The sequence below is a fragment of the Pongo abelii genome, chromosome 9, assembly GCF_028885655.2.
Source record: "Pongo abelii isolate AG06213 chromosome 9, NHGRI_mPonAbe1-v2.0_pri, whole genome shotgun sequence".
Taxonomy (NCBI): Eukaryota; Metazoa; Chordata; class Mammalia; order Primates; family Hominidae; genus Pongo; species Pongo abelii.
Genome location: NC_071994.2, coordinates 115,325,748 through 115,346,084, shown reverse-complemented (window position 1 = coordinate 115,346,084; position 20,337 = coordinate 115,325,748). Strand labels below are relative to the sequence as shown.

Sequence of the window (20,337 nt, the reverse complement as noted above, 5' to 3'; positions counted from 1 at the left end):
TTGCAGTGAGCAGAGATTGCGCCACTGCACTCCAGCCTGGGCGACAGAGCGAGACTCCATCTCGAAAAAAAAAAAGAATAATTTACATTCTCCTGACCCTTACCCCTGTCAAAAAAAAAAACCCTCACACTTTAGAAAACCCCTATTGTGGTGAATCCTAAGAAAATTCTAATCTTTCCTCCATAGCTAAGAGAATAGCATGAGAGGATATGGGATGCCTGATGTTTACCAAATAAGAATGAGTTCCAGGCCGGGCACAGTGGCTCACACCTGTAATCCCAGCAATTTAGGAGGCTGAGGCAGGTGGATTGCTTGAGACCAGCCTGGGCAACATGGCAAAACCCCATATCATTAAAAAAAAAAAAAAAAAGAATGAATGAGTTCCTAAGCTTTTAGAAATAGTTATCTGCATATCTTATATGTATTAAAGTTTCCATTTACTTTAAAATTTTTCAGCTTTATCAAGATTATGCTAAAGTAGACAAATAAGATAACTGTCCTTCCTAGATAATCATTTTTGTCCATATGATTACACTAGAAATGATCTACTTAAATAGTTAAACATTGAAAACTATAAGGAAAAGTTTGTGGCTTCACTTTTTAAATGGTTTATTATATGGTCTCTTCTTTCATATGCTTAACACATTGAATGCTTAATGTCCTCAGTATGGATAAACAAAGCTAACATCATTGTCTTAAAAGGCAATGGTTCCTTAAAGCAGAGACTGGAAGAGATATTTGTACACCCATGTTCACAGCAGCATCATTCACAATAGCCAAAGGGTGGAAGCAACTCAAGTGTCCATCAGTGGTTGAATGCATGAACAAAATGTTTACACTGTAAGGGTTCAGAGCATGCTACACCAAAATATGCCACTTTGACACACTGATTATTTTGAGTTAAAAGGCACTTGAAAAACAGCAGATGCATGAAGGGCACTCTGACCTTCTTTATTCCTTCCTGAAAGCAGGAATAAAACTCCCATGTGAAAGGTGCCCTCCCCATACCGGAAGGAAGGAAGATATTTATGTCACCAGAGGTGGGGAGTTGAGGTTGAGAAAATGAGAAAGATCTGTGCAAACGAACCTTGTTAAACTAACCTTTATCTTCATGGTCACTTTCCCACAATTAACTGCCCTGGCCAAACTCCTTTGTCTTGTCACATTTTCACCATTTACTACTCTTTGTCCAAACTAGTATATAAGCTTTCAGCCCTAACTTATTCTTTAGCTCTTCAATTTTCTTGAGGGATGGTGGGGGGGTTCCAAGGTACATGTAAAACTTACTAAATAAAACTTGTATGCTTTTCTCTTGTTAATCTGTCCTATTTCAGTTTAATTATTGGGTTCAGCTGGAGACCCTAAGAGGTAAGAGGGGAAATTTTGCCTCCCCCAAACATATACTGGAATATTACTTATCCTTTAAAACAAAGGAAATCCTGTCACATGTTACAACATGAATGAACCATTGAGGACACTATGCGATATGAAATATGCCAGTCATAAAAAGACAAATGCTGTATGATTCCACTTATATAAGGTATTTAAAGTAGTCAAGTTCATAAAAACAGAAAATAGAATGGTGGTTAACAGGAGGAAAGAGGAAGGAGAAATAAAGAGTTGCTCCTTAATGAGTATAGAGATTCAATTTCACAAAATGAAAAAGTTCTAAAGATCTGTTTCATGACGAGATGAATATACTTAACACTACTTAACTGTTGTCTTAAAAATGGTTAGGATGGTAAATTTTATGTTATATGTATTTTACCAGAATTTTTTAAATTGCAGGAAAGAAAAAAGAAAAAGTCCTTCTTTAACCCAATGATTTGAGATGCCACTATTATCAGATAACTAAATTTCCCTAAGTTCCTGGGTTTACTTCTGGTCTTTCTATTCTGTGTCATTCATCTATTGGTCTATTCTTGCACCAATATCACAATGTTTTAATTGTAAAGGTGTTATGGTGTATTTTAATATCTGGTAGGGCTAGTTGCTCCCTCTGAAAAAAAATTTTATTGTTTTCTTGTCAATTCTTACATATTTATTGTGCTATATTAACTTTAGTATCAATTGATCCAACTTTCTTAAACAGCTTGTTGGAATTTTTATTAAGATTGTATTAGATTTATAAATTGATTCAGGAGAACTGGGACATCTCTATGATACTGAATCACTCTATTCAAGAACAGGGGATGGTCTTTACATTTGTTTGAATTTGTCTTCCAAGAGTGTTTTAAAGTTTGCATATTTCTAAATTCATTGCTAAGTATTTAATCTTCTTTGTTGCAATTGTAAATGAAGTTTCCCTACCATTATGTTCTCTGATTATTGTTTGCATATATGAAGGATATTATTTCAGTGTGTTAATTTTATATCCTGTGACCTTACACTTTATTGTTAAATTTAGTTTTATCATTGATCCTCTATGGTTTTCCAGGATTATATTATATTAATATGATATAATAGTAATATTATATCATTTGCAAAAAGAGAAAATTTTACTTTACTAGTCCTTGTGCCTCTGGTCAATGTCTTTCATCTAATTGCATTGCTTACATCTGGTACAATGTTGAATAGTAGTGAAGATACTGACCATCCTTTCCTGCTTCTGGACTTGAAGAAAATACTGGTATATTTTCCAATGTAGCATTACTGCTTGTAGCACCAAGATATAATAGATAGAGATATATAAGATATTTATAATATATATTATATACATATGCCGAGATATATATTAAGAAATACATGCATATAAAATCATATTTAGAAACTATCCAGCAAATCCTACAAATCCTATTTTCTTTTCTTTTTTTGAGACAGAGTCTCACTCTGTTGCCCAGGCTGGAGTGCAGTGGCACCATCTCAGCTCACTGCAACCTCCGCCTCCCGGGTTCAAGCGATTCTCCTGCCTCAGCCTCCTGAGTAGCTGGGATCACAGGCACGTGCCACCATACCCAGCTAATTTTTTGTATTTTTAGTAGATACAGGGTTTCACCATGTTAGCCAGGATGGTCTTGATCTCCTGACCTTGTGATCCACCTGCCTCGGCCTCCCAAAGTACTGGGATTACAGGCATGAGCCACTGTGCCCAGCCAAACCCTATTTTCTTAAGCAATTTTTAGGAAGAATGGATGTTAAATTTTCACAAAAGCTTTTTCAACATGTATGGGGATAATTCTGTGATTATTTTTCCTGGAACTTACTAATATGGTGTATTTGTATTGTATTAATGAATTTACTAATAATAAGCCTACCTTGTATTCTTGAAATTAATCCCACCAGATCAAAGTTAATTTTATTTTTTAATGTGGTATTGAACTCTGTTTCTTATCAAAACATTTATTAGTGCTATATTAGTATTATATATTTTGTACTTTTTTTTTTAAGAGACAGGGTCTTGTTCTGTGGCCCAGGCTGGAGTGCAGTGGCACTGTCATGGCTCACTGCATCCTCAATTCTGGGCTGAAGTGATCCTCCCGCCTCAGCCTCCCAAGTGGCTGGGACTATAGGGACACGCCCCCACACTTGGCTACTTTTTAATTTTTTTGTAAAGATGGAGTCTCACTATGTTGCCCAGGCTAATCTCAAGCTCCTGGCCTCAAGAAATCCTCCTGCCTCAGCATTCCAAAGTGCTGGGATTACAGGTGTGAGCCACGATATTTGGACTATTTTGTACTTTATCATGGATATTCATAAATAATATTAGTCTGCAGTTTACTTTTTTCCATGATCTTTGTCATATTTAGATATTAATATGATGCTTCCTTTATAAAAACAATTGGGAAGTTTCCTTCATTTTTTATGCTCTGAAATAATTTATAAAGTATTGGGACTATCTCACATTTGAAGGTTTGGTAGAATTCATCTGTGACATAATCTGGGCCTGGTAATTTTTTTGAGAAACATTTCCTTAATGAGGTTCCTATTTCTTCTACAGAAACTGGTCTACTTAAAACTTCCCTCTCTAAGGCCAGGCACTATGGCTTACGCCTATTATCCCAGCACTTTGGGAGGCCAAGGCAGGCGGCTCACAAGGTCAGGAGATCAAGACCATCCTGGTTAACACGGTGAAACCCCTACTAAAAATACAAAAAAATTTAACCAGGCGTGGTGGTGGGTGCCTGTAGTCCCAGCTACTCGGCAGGCTGACACAGGAGAATGGCATGAACCCGGGAGGAGGAGCTTGCAGTGAGCCGAGATCGCGCCACTGCACTCCAGCCTGGGCAACACAGCAAGACTCTGTCTCAAAAAAAAAAAAAACTTCCCTCTCTATCAATTTTGTTTAATTCTTTTTATTTTTATTTTTGTAGAGACAAGGTCTGGCTAGGCTGCCCAGACTGGTCTCGAACTTCTTTCCTCAAGCAATCCTCCTGCCTCACCCTCCCAAAGTGCTGAGGTTATCCTGCCTTGACCTCCCAAAGCGCTGGGATTACAGGCATGAGCCACCACACCTGGCCTCCATCAATTTTGGTAATCTGGTTTTCCTATGGAATTTTCCATTTTATCAAGGCTTTCAAATGTATTTGCATAAAGGCCTTCAAAGTCTCTTGTAATTAATTTTTTTCTGTTTCAATTATTTCTTCTCCATTGTCATTTCATACTTTGTACGTTTGTACCTTTTCCTTTTTTCTTCTTGATCATGTTAACTAATGGTTTGTCTACTTTGGTAGTATTTTTCAAAAAAACTTACAATAATTTCAAGAATTTCTGCTACTTAATATATTTCAACTTGTTAGATTCTATCTCAAGAGATCCTGTCATTCCATGCATTCATTTATTCAAGTCAACATCTTCTTGAGTTCCTACTATCTGCTAGGCATTGTCCAAGGTTAGCACTTACAGGCACATAAATAATGGATACAAAGTGATTGCTGCTACAAGGGAGAAACTTTAAAAAAAAAAAAAAGCTATTTATGCAGAGAAGGAGCAATAGGATGGAAAGCTGGGGGAATCAGGGATAGGTCAAGAGGGAAGGAGATACTTGGCTGGGTCTTTAAGGATGTCTGCCAATTGCAGAGGGGACAAGGGTAGAGGTGATGGAAGGAGGAAGGGTCAGAAGACATATAGTATCTTAGAGGAACAGCCAGTTGAGGGGGTAGCGTGTGGGCGGAGCTGTCAGTGGCAGGTGATAATGTTGGAGAAACAGGTCTGCCCACGACCACCAGCACTTAGACTAAGGCTTAATGACCTTCAACAGGAAAGTGTGAAGTTATGAAACAGAAGAGTGAAACTGTGACCGGCATCCTGGAATACAAAGAACAGCATGCAGATTGAAGAAGCCAATGAGGAGCCCAGGCAATAATTCAAGCAAGAGAAGATAAGCACCTAAACTGAAGCAGCACCAGTGAGCAAAGGACAAACTCCAGAAACAAGTCAGAGATGACTGATAGGATGCAGGCAGCAACAAAGAGAGGGTCCAAAATGTTGGACCTGAATGTCTGGCTGGCTGGTGATGCTTTAACTGGGATGGAGAAGACATGAAGAACAAGTACTGGGGAAAAGTCAATGGCTCGGTTTTGAGAGAGTCTGAGCTATTTGTAGAACACCAGAGTATAGATGTTCCACAGTTGGCAAAACACAGGTCTAGAGTCCAAGAGCTGGTGGGTTGGGCGAGGTGGGAGATCCACGTTTGAGAGTATCTAGATAAAAGTTTGCCAATGAGATAACTGCCATCTACCAAGCACTTACTACATGCCAGGTATTGTGCTAAGCACTTTGCTACATCCCTTATACATATATTTCCCCTTCACATTGACCCTGCGAGGAAATATTTTTCCCATTTTACAGATGTGGAAACCAAGGTTCAGAGGAATATGCCCACAGTCGCAGGGCTGCTCAGTGACAGAACAAGGGTTTGAATTCAGTGCTGATGCTAAATCCTGGGCTCTACAGCATCCCAAAAGGTAAGGTGAGCCCTAAGAGTTATTTGGCAGAGAAGGAAATGGGAGAGATCATGATGCATCAAGAGAAGAGGAAGAGGAAGAGAGCTGCGTCCTCTGATCAGGAGTGTGGGGAAGTGTGGAAGTGGGAAGAGGGAAGCTGAAGGAGTTCAAATGCAGCTGTCCCTCAAGTCATTCCTTCCTATGAAGTAGCCCAGTTTATCTGCTGAGGGGGAAAGGGACAGGGAGAATGAAGGAGGCTTCAGGAAAGGGTCAGAGACTTGCAGCAGACCCCGTGAGATGCTGGAAAGAACACTGACTGCTAAAGATTCCTGGCAGCACCAAGCACGCAGCTAGGACTGGAAATCATCATTTTGTAATTGAATCAATCAGCAAGGTTGTGTGATTTGCTCTAGACCTGCTCAGCAGGCCTGGGCCATAAGCAGGGGAAACCGAGGATGGGCTAATCTAGGACCGAAAATAATCAGAGAAGAGGCAGTGACCACCGGGGCAAAGGAAGTGAGCGTGGTGTTGAAAGTGCTTGAAGTGACTGACGGTAAAGTCTGGGCCAGGGAGAAGAAATTAAGAGACAGTGGATAAGCCTTAAGAAGATAGAGGACAGGAAGGAAAGGAGAACTTGATGGAATGAAAAAAATAAGTTTAATGGGAATGTAGGACTGTGAAAACTAGGGTTTTGAGCAGAGTAAAGTTTCAGAGTTCAAGATTTCAGGGATGGGGAAATTCTGTAGAGTAAGTTCCAAGTGTGGCCTCAGTATGTGGCCTTGTTGAACTGGCATGGAGGAGGACAATCATTACAGTGGGGACAGTCCAGGAACTGGGAGGCTAGACTATGGATCCTGAAATCCTGTCTAGAGAATGGTAGAGACTAAAGGTGCTGATGCTATTTAGTATTCTGCCCAGATTCATGTAACTTTATTCTTTTTACTTTTGTTTAACTTTTATTTTTTGTAGAGATGGAGTCTTGCTATGTTGCCCAGGCTAGCCTTGAACTCCTGGCCTCAAGCCATCCTCCTGCCTTGGCCTCCCAAAGCACTGGGATTATAGGTGTGATCAACCACACCCAGCCTTCACATAACTTTAAAAACTAGTATGTTTTCAATTAAATCATTGATGAAAAAAATTTAATTGAAGATAAGCCTTTGGCATGTCATCACTGTGTCTGCATGCTGACATGAATCTGTTAAATGGCATCTAACAGAGTGATAAGAGATTCACAAGTGAGCAGGGCTATTCTTATCCATAGGTGAAGGGTTTCACTGCCCTTCCCTAGGTCACTGCCTCTCCCTGTAGGTCCTATCTGGGGAGTCAACCACTAAACTGAGTGTCTATCTCCTTTTGACCTAAAGATATCTGTCCAAGGGGAAGGCAAGACCTTGTTCCTGCTATAAATGCTCACCACTGGCTCTGAAGAAACTGATTTGAGGACAAAGTAGACACTTGTGAGGGCCAGCCATGCCATCCACTTCTCCCACAAAGATGCTTATCTTCAAAGAGGCCTGTGGGGCAAGCCTGGGCCCTGAGTGGTTCTGCTACTTGGTTTGAACAACATATTACAGCTTCTCCTTCTGCAGCAGGTGAAACACCATATACCCTCTGTAAGAGGCTGTTTATTCTCTGGGAGCTGGATTAGAAGTTTCTCCTTCTCCTCCCCTTTGCCCTCCTTCTCTTCTACTTCTCTTTGCCTCATAGTCTTTTTTTAAACATCCCTAATTCTTGGTCTGTTTCCAACAGACCATGAGAGGCACAGAAGCACCATGATCAAATTCCAACCAGGCCCAGAGGAAAGGGCATGGTGATTTACCAGACAGAAACTAGAATGGTGGTTGCCAGGGGTTAGAGGAAGGGAAGAATGGGAAATTAGTGTTCAGTGGATACAGGGTTTCGGTTTTGCAAGGTAAAATGAATTCTGTGGATCGATGGTAGCACAATCATATGAATCTACTTAATGCCATTGAATTCTATATATAAAAATGGTTAAGATGGTAAATTGTATGTTATCTATATTTTACCACAATATTTTTTTAAAAAACAATAATTCCTGGAATTCATCTAGCCATTAAAAATAATGATCATTCAGACTTGGTAGCAACATGGATAAAAAGGCTTATGACAGTGTGAAGTTTTATTAAAGTGGGGCAAAAAATACTACATATAACTGTAATTATTTAAAACAAATCCATAGAAATAGTGAGGAAAACTGGCAGGAAATACATCAAAGTGCTAATAAAGGATGTGTGAGGCGGTACATGCTTCCCCCAACCTCCCTTTTCTATATTTTAAAAAGTTTATATGGGTAAAACTTTTATTATAAAAAATTGTTTCTAATATTTAAAAATGTTTAAAACAAAGCAGATTCTTTCCTGGCCATAGAGGTTTTGTCACATAGCTTCACGTCCCTAGTAGACACTGAGAGAAATTTATACTGAAGAGTTATTGGTTTTTCATTTTTTTCAACACTTCATATCGTTTATTAATACACTCTACATTAGATCTAAAATCTGCAGTTTCTAAGCACACCATGTTTAGATCTTTCAGATCTTTCTGCAGTTTTAGGTTATTTCTACGGAGATACCTTTAAGTGAATGAATAATACATTCTATAATTCCTGAAAATATAGTACAGAGTGAAATGATTTAAATATAATTTAGGCACATATTGATTATGAAAATAGATTATTTCTCAATACAATACTTCTCTGTCTTGGTAAAAATAATAAAGCAAAGAAAATAATTCATTTCTGAAGTTGCTTTCCTTCACTTGTAAAGGTCTGATCTCCTCCCACTGTGCATATGTACCCTTTACTGTTAAGGAAAGCTTTGCATATGTAGATATAGAAGAATAAGCTACATAAATACTAAAGATATGGCATTCCCCCAAAGGAGTCACAGGTGGTTTTCAATGATTCCTTGCCTCATGTTGATGAGTCTGTAGAATTCAGAACCCATTTGGACACAGCTAATATCCCTGCTCTTAGGGTAGAAATAAGGACACCAGGTCATTGGTAGGGAGGTACAGGCCCTCCCTCTGCTGCTGCAGAAAGATAATGACTTAGGAAAATTGGGCTAAAATTTGTTTAAAAAAAAAACAAAAAATATAAGTAAAAGAATCACAGGTGCTGACTGATTGGTATTACATTTTGGACCAGCCAAATGCCTTTATTTTTACTTTATATATCTTTTTTGGTGGCTGTAATCAAATGTGTGTTTAAAATTCCTCATTCCCAGGCCGGGCGCAGTGGCTCACGCCTGTGATCTCAGCACTTTGGGAGGCCGAGGCGGGCTGATCACGAGGTCAGGAGATCGAGACCATCCTGGCTCACATGGTGAAACCCCGTCTCTACTAAAAACACAAAAAAATTAGCCAGGCGTGGTGGCGGGCACCTGTAGTCCCAGCTACTCGGGAGGCTGAGGCAGGAGAACGGCATGAACCCGGGAGGCGGGGCTTGCAGTGAGCCGAGGTCGCACCACTGCACTCCAGCCTGGGCAACAGAGCGAGACTCTGTCTCAAAAAAAAAAAAAAAAATTCCTCATTCCCCACTGTAGGGTTCTAGCTGCAATTATATTACATTGCCTTTTAGCAGACAACTCTACCATATTCATTCATATAAGCTTTGATTGCAGTAGCTCTGGATTTAGTATCTATTTCTAAGCTGGCCCTATGTAAACTTTGGTATTTGAATTAAATGAATATTAATGATGCACCTTGGTTTTTTGGTTTTGAAGTATCTTCCTATGCTTGTGATGATTGTATGAGAAAACTAGGTTAACAGTGTAAACAGATAGAATTGCTTGGTCTGGTGTTGAGTGGAACTTGCCTAGAATGAAATTCTGAGAAATTCTCATTTGTAAGTGTTGTAATGATAGGTAAGTTCTTCCTCCATCCAGAGTTCTACTGTACCTTTGGAATGAGTGACGTACAACAACGTCTTTCTTTCCACTCTGTTTCAATCAGTAAGAACTGGATATTACTTTAATTTGGCTGCTGTTTTGTCCTAAAACGTAAACATTGTAAAAATGAACCTGAAAAGAGTCTTAGGGAGTCTGATCTCACCATATTCATACAGTGTGACAGGTATTTAAAGAGGGGAGGCATCGCTAAAGCTATTTATAAACCTGAACAACCTTTACCAAGTTTTCATAAAGTTTTAACAATTTAAATATCCATACTGCACTAGTTATTCAATAAATATAATTGCATATGTTGTGCTTTCCATAAATTAAAATCCTCAAACGCATCTCAAACCAAGATGGTATTTCCACATCATGCCTATTTAAAAGCAAATATAATAGATAATATTCCTGGTCATAAAACTAGGTAAACCCTCCTACCCTGTTCAAAAAGCAGCAATATCTAGTTTCCCTACATCTATTAAATGAGTGTTTTTCTGTTAAAAATCAGAAGATGGAAAAAAAGTCAGTTTTTTCCCTTATGCACCGCTGAGAACAAGCATAATCCTCTAAATGTTTTTTTCAAATTTCCTTATAGTGTTATTTCTTCTAGACAACTGAGTGGGTGGAGAAAGAAAAGTGATAAGGAAAACATTTTCATCTTGTAGATCTTCCTCCAGCCCCTAAAATTTCTCATCTGACACTTTGTGACATGTATAGTGGTGTCAGCATCTCTTCAAATATAGCTTCCTTCACGTTGGACCCTCTCAGGTTGGCTTCTTGAAGATCACACCCACACAGATCACAGTTCTCTAAATCAGTTCCTGCCAGAGTCGCTCCTCTGAGGTTACAGTTCTTCAATTTTGCATTTTTTAATGTAGCCATTCTCAGGTTAATTCCTGTCATCTGACTTCCTTCCATATCTACACCTTCCATATCTACACCTTCTAAATTGGCTTTAAGACCAGAAGGATCCTCAAAATTACACAGTTTCAGGGATGCTCCTTCTGCATTAGAACAGAGCATCTTTTTATATATATACTTTAAGTTCTAGGGTACATGTGCACAACGTGCAGGTTTGTTACATATGTACACATGTGCCATGTTGGTGTGCTGCACCCATTAACTCATCATTTACATTAGGTATATCCCCTAATGCTATCCCTCCCTGCTCCCCCCACCCCACGACAGGCCCCAGTGTGTGATGTTCCCCATCTTGTGTCCAAGTGTTCTCATTGTTCAATTCCCACCTATGAGTGAGAATCTGCGGTATTTGGTTTTCTGTCCTTGCAATAGTTTGCTCAGAGTGATAGTTTCCAGCTTCATCCATGTCCCTGCAAAGGACATGAACTCATCCTTTTTTATGGTTGCATAGTATTCCATGGTGTATATGTGCCACATTTTCTTAATCCAGTCTATCATTGATGGACATTTGGGTTGGTTCCAAGACTTTGCTATTGTGAATAGTGCCACAATAAACATAGGTGTGCATGTGTCTTTATAGCAGCATGATTTATAATCCTTTGGGTATATGCCCAGTAATGGCATGGCTGGGTCAAATGGTATTTCTAGTTCCAGATCCTTGAGGAATCGCCACTCTGTCTTCCACAATGGTTGAACTAGTTTACACTCCCACCAACAGTGTAAAAGTGTTCCTATTTCTCCACATCCTCTCCAGCACCTGTTGTTTCCTGACTTTTTAATGATCGTCATTCTAACTGGTGTGAGATGGTATCTCATTGTGGTTTTGATTTGTATTTCTCTGATAGCCAGCGACGATGAGCATTTTTTCATGTGTCTGGCTACATAAATGTCTTCTTTTGAGAAGTATCTGTTCGTATCCTTTGCCCACTTTTTGATGGGGTTGTTTGATTTTTTTCTTGTAAATTTGTTTAAGTTCTTTGTAGATTCTGGATATTAGCCCTTTGTCAGATGGGTAGACTGCAAAAATTTTCTCCCATTCTGTAGGTTGCCTAGAACAGAGCATCTTGACTCCTGGATATTAGCACAGTCAAGCACTGATCCAGAGAGATGAGCTCGTTCAAGATTTGCACAGCAAAGATTTGCACGTGCAAGATTACAGTGGCTTAAATTGGCCATTTTGAAGTGAATGTATCGAAGGTCCAAACAAGAAAGATCGGCACCACTGAAGTTCAAACCCTGGCATCACAGTTCTGACTTGGTTGGAGTTGCTAGTAAAAATCGAACAAATTCCTTTCGGGATATTGGTTAATGATCCTCCGGTGGTTGAGAATTCTTTATTGCCACTTCTAGGTGTTCAATCAATGAGTCAATACCAAAAAATCTTGCTTCTTCTAACACACCTAATAAATTAATGCTATCATTTACAATGAGCTGTCCATGACGCAAGTAGTTCAAAATGGGTTCAAAGTACTCAGGACTTCAGTCAATTAAGAAAGCTCCTCTATGATCTTCCTTATTTCCCCAGACACCTTTGTCCTTAAACATGTGGGCCAGCATACTGTCAGGTTCTTTATTCACTAAAGTGCTCCGTGTAGTTGTAAAGTACCGCCCTCCAACATTTAATGTCACCCAGTTTGTGTGGAATCCTAACAGTCCTTCAGGAGGCTTAGAATCTGTCTGAGGATCAATAAATGGCTCTCTTTCACAAACAAACAAAACATCATCATCCCTGTTCAAAGCAATATCATCAATCAGTCCACCTTTCCCATTATACACACTGGTGGCTTTTATGCCGAGTTTACTGCTGGCCACAGAAAGCAAATCAGATAAAGTTCCATATACAGCAACCACCTTTCCGTTCTTGGGGCTGCCATTCAGGAACAGGGTCATCCGCCTCATCATGCTGCCCCCGCTGGGTCCTGAGTGGGCCGCCACCCTCCCACCTGGTCCTCCTCCCACCTTTTTCTCATCCCGTTCTTCCCTTCCCTCCACTCACTTGGATTCGCCTCCCTTCGCCACCTTTCTGCCCTTGGGGACACACCACACACATGCACTCTGTCCCACACCCAGGGCTCGGTCAGTCCTCCTTCCCACCCTGCCCCTAGGCTCCTCAGCCTGCCTGGGTTTTTCATTTATTGGCATCGATTTATTGAATACTATTTAGGTGCAGACCACTGTTACAGGTAGTGGGGATACAGGATGAACTAGAAAAAGTCTCTACCCTCATCAAATTACATTCTAGTGGGGGAACAGAGCTTAACACTCAAATAACAAATAAAAAATACCAGACACTGATAACACTGTGTAGAGAATTAAAATAGGTAATTGTAATTAATACAGTCAGCCCTCCATATCCATAGATTCCACATCTGTGGATTCAACCAATCTCTTGAGTCAAAAATATTGTGGGAAAAAAATGCCACAAAGTTCTGCAAAGCAAAACTTGAATTTGCTGAGTACTAAGACAAATCCATGGGAATGAAGTATGTGTAAGCAATGTATTAAGTATTATAGAGTAATCTAGAGATGATTTAAAAGATATGGGAGGATATATGTAGGTTAAAAGCAAATAAATGCATTTTATATAAGGGAATTCAGCATACTTGGATTCTGGTATTTAGGGGGGTCCTCTAACCAATGCCCTGTGAATACTGAGGGATGACTGTGTTGGCATTTTTATGTTGGGAGATCAGGAAAGGCTCAAAGGACATGAGATTTGAGTTGACATCTGAATGAAAAGACCAGTCTTGGGAAGATTAGGGAACATAGGTGAGAGAACTAATGCTAAGATGCTGAGAAGATACAACTGTGACCAGTCTGAGGAACTGAAAGAGACCATGTGTCTGGCAAGTGCTGGGTGAGGGAGAGAGTGGTATGAGGAGACATTGCCCTTCCTTCAGGAACTTGTGGGGAACAGCTCAGTCATCACACTGACAGCTTCTGACACCTCTCTTCTTTTGGTACAAACCACAGAGGGCTTCAAATTTACAATAGTCTACAGAGCAGAAAAAGCAGGACATTTTGTTTAAAAAGTCTCCTTTTTTCTCCTCTAGGCTATAGTTTCTTTATCTGTAATCAAAGGGATGGAATGGCAATATTAACCTCACAGAGGAAGCAGATATTAATGCATATTCCACAGGACCAGCCCATGCCAAGAAATCCAAGTTGTTCTCCAAAATCAAGGCTTACTTATCCTTCCCAAACTCGAATTTCCCAGGTCCAGTTCGAAGTAGAGAGCCATTGAGCCACTTAGGAAAATGTCCCCAGACTCGAGCAGAGATGCCCCGTGGAGCCTCTTCCACTGTGGTCAGCAGCGGTGCAACACATGGCAGACCCCGACACTGCCCAAAGACAGCTTTTTTCTGAGGAGTATTTCCCATGTACCTTTTGAAAACTGCAGAGGAAACCAAAAGCACAAAAAATATTTTACCAAATCTTCTATAAACTTGCCTGTTTCCCACAGATAATAATATTATCAACTGGCAGCTTGAGGGAAACGTAAACCTAACACCAAATACAGTCTCCAAATTTCTTCTCTCTCCTTCCTCATTCCCAGACTATCAACGCTTTGGTTCTCCATTTTCAACCCACAACAATTCTTCTATTTTTTGTAGTACTAATCTGCCTAAGAACTAACTTAGGATTACTAGTCTGCCTAAGATCTAACTTACGACTTCAATTAGTATTTTTATCATTTCCCATAGTTGAACAATGCCTGTCTTTTTACAAGAATAAATCTACATGCCAACCCCAGATGTGCTAAGAGCAACCTCATTGTTATAAAAATGACCACCACCCAATATTATCCAATTATATTGACCCCAGTAATTTAGATATACCAGAATGTGATTCCAAAGATTTCATAGCGATTCCTGTGAATTTAATAAGATCCTAAATTTAATTCCTTTTATTTTAATGGCATATACATGAAAATACAAGGCATTTTCCAGTAGAAGGGTGTCAAAAATTAAATTATGCAGTGATATCCAGTCTGAAATTACCTAAAGTGCAAAAGGCACAAGAAGTAAAAATCATTGCTGTATAATAAGGAACTGAAACTTTTCCCTATTATTTTAACATTACTGAGTGTTCACAAGGCAGTACTGCCTAACATAGAGGGGTGGTCAAATAAATAATTAAGTGCTATAAAATAGAATTCTTTATCTCATAAAAGTTTAAGAGTGATTCAGAAATCTAGGCTAGAAAAATGAGCTAACATATAGGGACACTATTACTCTTAAGAAGTGAGATTTGCATTCTTTTAGCAAGTTATTACTATCCCATTTCTTCCAAATCTTTCAAAAATTCAGCTTGAAGCACATGAGACATTCTACTCCCCTATATGACATGTAACAATTGAGTCAAACCTAATTCTTTACTGATTTTTCAAATAAAATTCTCTTTCACCCTGAATGTCTTTCCCAATGTCCTTTTCTCTAGTTCTAAGAAAATTCCAGCGGGGCACGGTGGTTCACGTCTGTAATCCCAGCACTTTGGGAGGCCAAGGCAGGTGGATCACCTGAGGTCAGGAGTTCAAGACCGGTCTGGCCAACATAATGAAAGCCCATCTCTACTAAAAATACAAAAAAAAAAATTAGCCGGGCATGGTGGCGGACCCCTGTAATCCCAGCTACTCAGGAGCTGAGGCAGGAGAATCGCTTAAACCCAGGAGACAAAGGTTGCAGTGAGCCGAGATCGCAGCACTGCACTCCAGCCTGGGCAACAAGGGCGAAACTTCGTCTCAAAAAAAAAAAAAAATTCCATTAATTGGTCAAGGTCTATCTCCAGTGTTACAGTACTTCCCTTAAGAGACAGCACAGTGTAATATTTAAGGGTGTGAACTGGGGCTCTACCTGGCTCCAGACTGGTTGGTTTCAAATATGCCCTCTCACAAATAAGAAGCCTTGAGAAAGACACTTATCACCTCTCTGTGGTCTGTTTCCTCTTTTCTAAGATGGGGATAATGATAATTCATATTACTTCTAAGGCTATAAGTAATAAATGAGTTAGTTTATATAAAGCTTTTAGAACAGAATCCTCAAAAAATGCTATTATTATATTTACATAGCTTTTAATGATCAGTCCAATAAGGTGTAATATCTTCTTTATTTTATTCATTTGACAAAGTACTTGGTACTGCTGAGGATAAAAAGCACTAGAACCCTGAAATAAAAGAACTGACTGCCTAGTAAACAGATCACTGATACTATGTTTTATTTCAGCATTGTTTCTCAGAGTCTGGAATGAGGACTACTTGCAAAAGAAATACCTGGTGTTACTGCTAAAATGCAGTTTCCTGGACTCAATTCTAGTCCTAATAAATCAGAATCTCTGGGGAAGGACAAGCAGGTATTCTTAAGCATACTAAAATCTGGGAACTACAGTATCAGAAGTACAAAGAGGATGCTTTGAAAAGATAAGGAAACTCTCAGGTATTTATCTTACTCTACTTTTATTAACATTATGCATATTTATCTTATTCTCAGATTAAAATAAATTCCCTAAGGTCAGGTATGTAATTTACTCATCTTACTTTTTTAAGTAAATTGAATGGCCTGATTGGGCATTTGTCTAAGTAGAGATACATGAATTTAAAGCATTTTACATTGTAGAAAATATTTACATGTCTATATGTTGTATACTCTATAGCATGTTGTTGGTAATCTGCTACATGCTCTTCAAAGTTTCCATAGAATTTGACATTAACACTTTCTTAAACTCCTTTCTATTCGTAGCTTCTGAGACATTGTCCTATTCTAACTTTCCTGCTGCCCTATAACTACTCTCTGCATTCTGCTAGTTTTATTACTTATTAGCTGACAACCTTGAGCAAGTTACTTAATGTCACTGAGCCTCAGGTTTTTCAATGATAAAATGGAAATAAAAGGAGGTTAATACTTCCTGTTTATGTCTATTGTCATAATCAAATATAAAGATAGTGGATGCTTTCCAAATGTTAATTCCCTTTATGGGCTTCTTGTCCCCCTTATCACTTCATGAATGTTCCTAAGGTCCTACCGTGGATCTTTAATCTCAGCACTCTCCCTTGGCAATCTCAGCTAGTCTCTTAATTTCATCAATTACTTCTTGCAGGTGACTTTCAACATGTCAAAATAGAATGTTTAATTTCCCCCGCCCAAATCAATTTTCTTCATCTAGGATATTTCCCAACTCCTTCAGATGAAATTCACTCACCTAACTCATCCTTCAAGATCCAGTTTCCATGTCATTTGCTTTATAAACACAGCATTCCCCTTACCTACAGCAAGACCTGATTCTCCTTAGTCTGAACTCACAGCATCTGTTGATAGCTCTCATATGGACCTTATCTTATCTGTCTTGTATGATAAATGATACTACCAGTACTCCTTGAGTACAGGGTCTGGTGTTTGTCTCCCCTCTCCTTCCAGTACGTAATACATTCCCTTGCATACTGCAAACATTAAATTACTACATTAAGTAATTTTAAAATTTATAGTGCATATTATTATGATTTCTGAAAGCTCTAGATCAGCCAATTTCTATACATAAAATCATGTAACAATGGTAACTATAATAGAAGGCTATAAAACAATAAATGAGTTTTAAGGCAGTCCCCGCAAAATGCAAATAGAGAAACCAAACAATTACATTAGAACGTGTGGCAGTGATTTTTCAATTTAGAAAAGCCTAAATATTGAATATTATTCTTATTGCAAATCCCAAAGAATCCCAAGCCCCTGAATCCTGCCCTAAATATTGCATAAAATATACAAATGTGAAGGCTGTTTCCCTGACCATGAAGAAACAATCCTAACTCAGCCTTCTTTAACTTCCGGGACTCTGCGGAATTGCTATCTCCTCTGAGCCACACAGGACGCAAAGCTTCAGAAGCTCCCAGCAATCTTCAGGAAAGAGGCACAGAATTCTAAGCGCAGACTGGCAAGAAGAGGAGGATGAGGAAGAGAAAGGGCTCCCTCTACCTGGGAGCCGGTGCACCATCACAGGAAGGAAATCCACTGCAGTGGCAGAAAGACTCCTGATAAAATGGAGAAAGACTCAAAAAAACATTTTTGTATTGAGCAGATCCCGTGATTTCCAAATCCTCTCACACTGGCAGTTTTGAGTACTACTAAACAGTGAGCACGCACAGAACTGCCTGGACTGTCCCTCCCTCACTGACAGGTCAAAGAGAGGAGGCGGCTTAAGGGGCGGGGCTTATTCCCATGACAACCGTCCAAACACCCTATCTATAATAAGTAGCGGTTTGAAATATTAAAATTAGACCACCAATAGTGGTCTCCCCCTCCCTAAACTTTTCTTTTTCAAAACTGTTCTCACACTATAGTTAAGTCCGTTTATCCTGATGCACAGCATCAATTTTATTATGCCACTCTTCTGGAAGATTCCGACACAGAATAAAGTCCGAATTTAGACTGCCACTAGAGGACTCTACAATCTGGCAACAATTTACCTTTCATCCTTTTTCTCTGCCTTTAAATCACTTCATCCTTCCTTTTCTTTTCTATTCATTAATTTTACAGAACATTTTCTGACAATCTAGCATGAGTGAAAGTATGCCCTTAAAATGTATATGACTTTATTAATTTAACATTTTTAGCACCAATGTAGCAAATACTGTGCTACAAAGTAAGAATACCAAGAAACAAGATTGTCCCTGCTCTCCAGGAGTTTTAGACCATACACTATTCCCCTTCGTGAATTATCATCCCAGCAAAGTGACTAACATACCATGATGTTTGTCCTTCTGTGCCACTGAAGAAACTTTTCCCGTGCCTGAAATATCCCCTTTCCTTTTCAAAAATCCAATTTAAAATCTACCTCTCTGACTCCCTTACCAAAAGGTCCTCTAGTAACTCCCACAGCACTGCCACAGAGTTGCTTTTAACATTAACATGTTTTCCTAGCAAAATTGTATTTCAAGAAAGAAGTGGTTAAAATTGTCAGAAGGGAGTGTCTTAATATACATATAGCAGAGTACAAAGATGGTTCGGTATATATTTTTATTAGTAATCAATGAAAAGTAACTTATAAATTTGTGAGACTTTATTGAAATAGTAAAGAGTAACATTATAAGTGTAAATTAAAGGGCAATGGTATTCCTGCAATAGCATTTCTCCAGTTGTGAGATAATTATTATTTTTTTTAATTTTTTTTTTTTTGAGACAGAGTCTCACTCTATCACCCAGGCTGGAGTAGAGTGGCACAATCTCAGTTCACTGCAACTCTGCATCACGGGTTCAAGTGATTCTCCTATCTCAGCCTCCTGAGTAGCTGGGACTACAGGTGTACGCCACCATACCTGGCTACTTTTTTTTATTTTTATTAGAGACAGGGTTTCGCCATGTTGGCCAGGCTGGTCTCGAACTCTTAACCTCAAGTGATCTGCCTGCCTCAGCCTCTCAAACTGCTGGGATTACAGGTGTAAGCCACCATGCCTGGCCAAGAGAATTACTCTTGTCTACATGAATGGTACCAAAGCCATCCAAATTTGATTTAAAAAATAAGCCTTCATGATTAGGCTTTCAGGCACCTTTATACTACAAGGTATAACAATTCTGAACAGTGCTGAACAGTAAACACATTGTGACTTAAAATCAGTTCTCCAGTCTTAATCATATCAAATGAAATGATCAAATCAATTTTCTGAACCTGCAAAGGGAAGAACTATTAAACAATGGTGATACCATCAGGATATAACAAGCATATTATGAAATCTAGTCTGAAACAATCTGTTGGCCTTATTTTTCATATTAGTAATAAATGCTTAGAAAAAGAACATTTCTTAATGATGGTGGGTCGAAATCCAGATGACATGTCGTATTAACTCACAAATCTTCTGGTTGTATTTAGTTTTAAAAAATTTCCTTTTGGCCAGGCGCAGTGGCTCATGCCTGTAATCTCAGCATTTTGGGAGGCTGAGGCAGGTGGGTCACCTGAGGTCAGGAGTTCGAGACCAGCCTGGCCAACATGGCAAAACCCCATCTCTACCAAAAATACAAAAATTAGCCGGGTGTGATGGCAGGCACCTGTAATCCCAGCTACTCAGGAGGCCGAGGCAGGAGAATCGCTTGAACCCGAGAGGCAAAGGTTGTAGTGAGCCAAGATCGCACCACTGCACTTCAGCCTAGGCAACAGAGCAAGATTCTGTCTCAAAAAAAAAAAGAAGAAAGAAAAAATTGAAAAAATTTCCTTTCTTTCCTTCTTTTTTTAGAGACAGAGTCTCACTCTGTCACCCAGGCTAGAGTGCAGTGATGCAATCATAGCTCACAGCAGCTTCAGACTCCTGGGCTCAAGCCATCCTCCCACTTCAGTCTCTCAAGTAGCTAGGATTAGAAATGGGAGCCACTGCACGTGGCAAAAAAAAAAAAAAAATTCATTTCTAATAATTACTTTGTTGACCTCCAACCTATTCTGTGCCACCACCTCTATCAACCCAATAATTTTCCACTTAACCAATTTTCTTTAGCAAGTATTATTTTATTTCACTTTTGTCATCTTTTCTTATATGAGTATTTACATCATGTGGTGTTTATGCCTTAAAATAGTAATGTGATGAAATGAGATTTTATTTTAGAGTTTAGAAGGCAGCAAGGCAAATGTGCAGTCTCCCTTAGGAATAACAA

General features: G+C 39.2%; 1 protein-coding gene and 1 pseudogene across 1 annotated transcript in view; both read right to left on the bottom strand.

The window, feature by feature from the left end:
* Positions 1 to 17,867, bottom strand: part of BCO2 (beta-carotene oxygenase 2) — a 42,897-nt gene extending 25,030 nt beyond the window's left edge. The window contains exons 1-2 of the mRNA XM_054525076.2: positions 17,674 to 17,867; positions 13,901 to 14,105 (exon numbers count right to left, since the gene is read on the bottom strand). Coding sequence (XP_054381051.1) covers positions 13,901 to 14,105; positions 17,674 to 17,692 — 224 coding nt within the window. The 5' untranslated portion in view covers positions 17,693 to 17,867. The remainder of the gene's footprint in view (positions 1 to 13,900; positions 14,106 to 17,673) is intronic.
* Positions 10,458 to 12,685, bottom strand: LOC100435318 (BTB/POZ domain-containing protein KCTD9-like; annotated as a pseudogene).
* Positions 17,868 to 20,337: the final 2,470 nt, after the last annotated feature.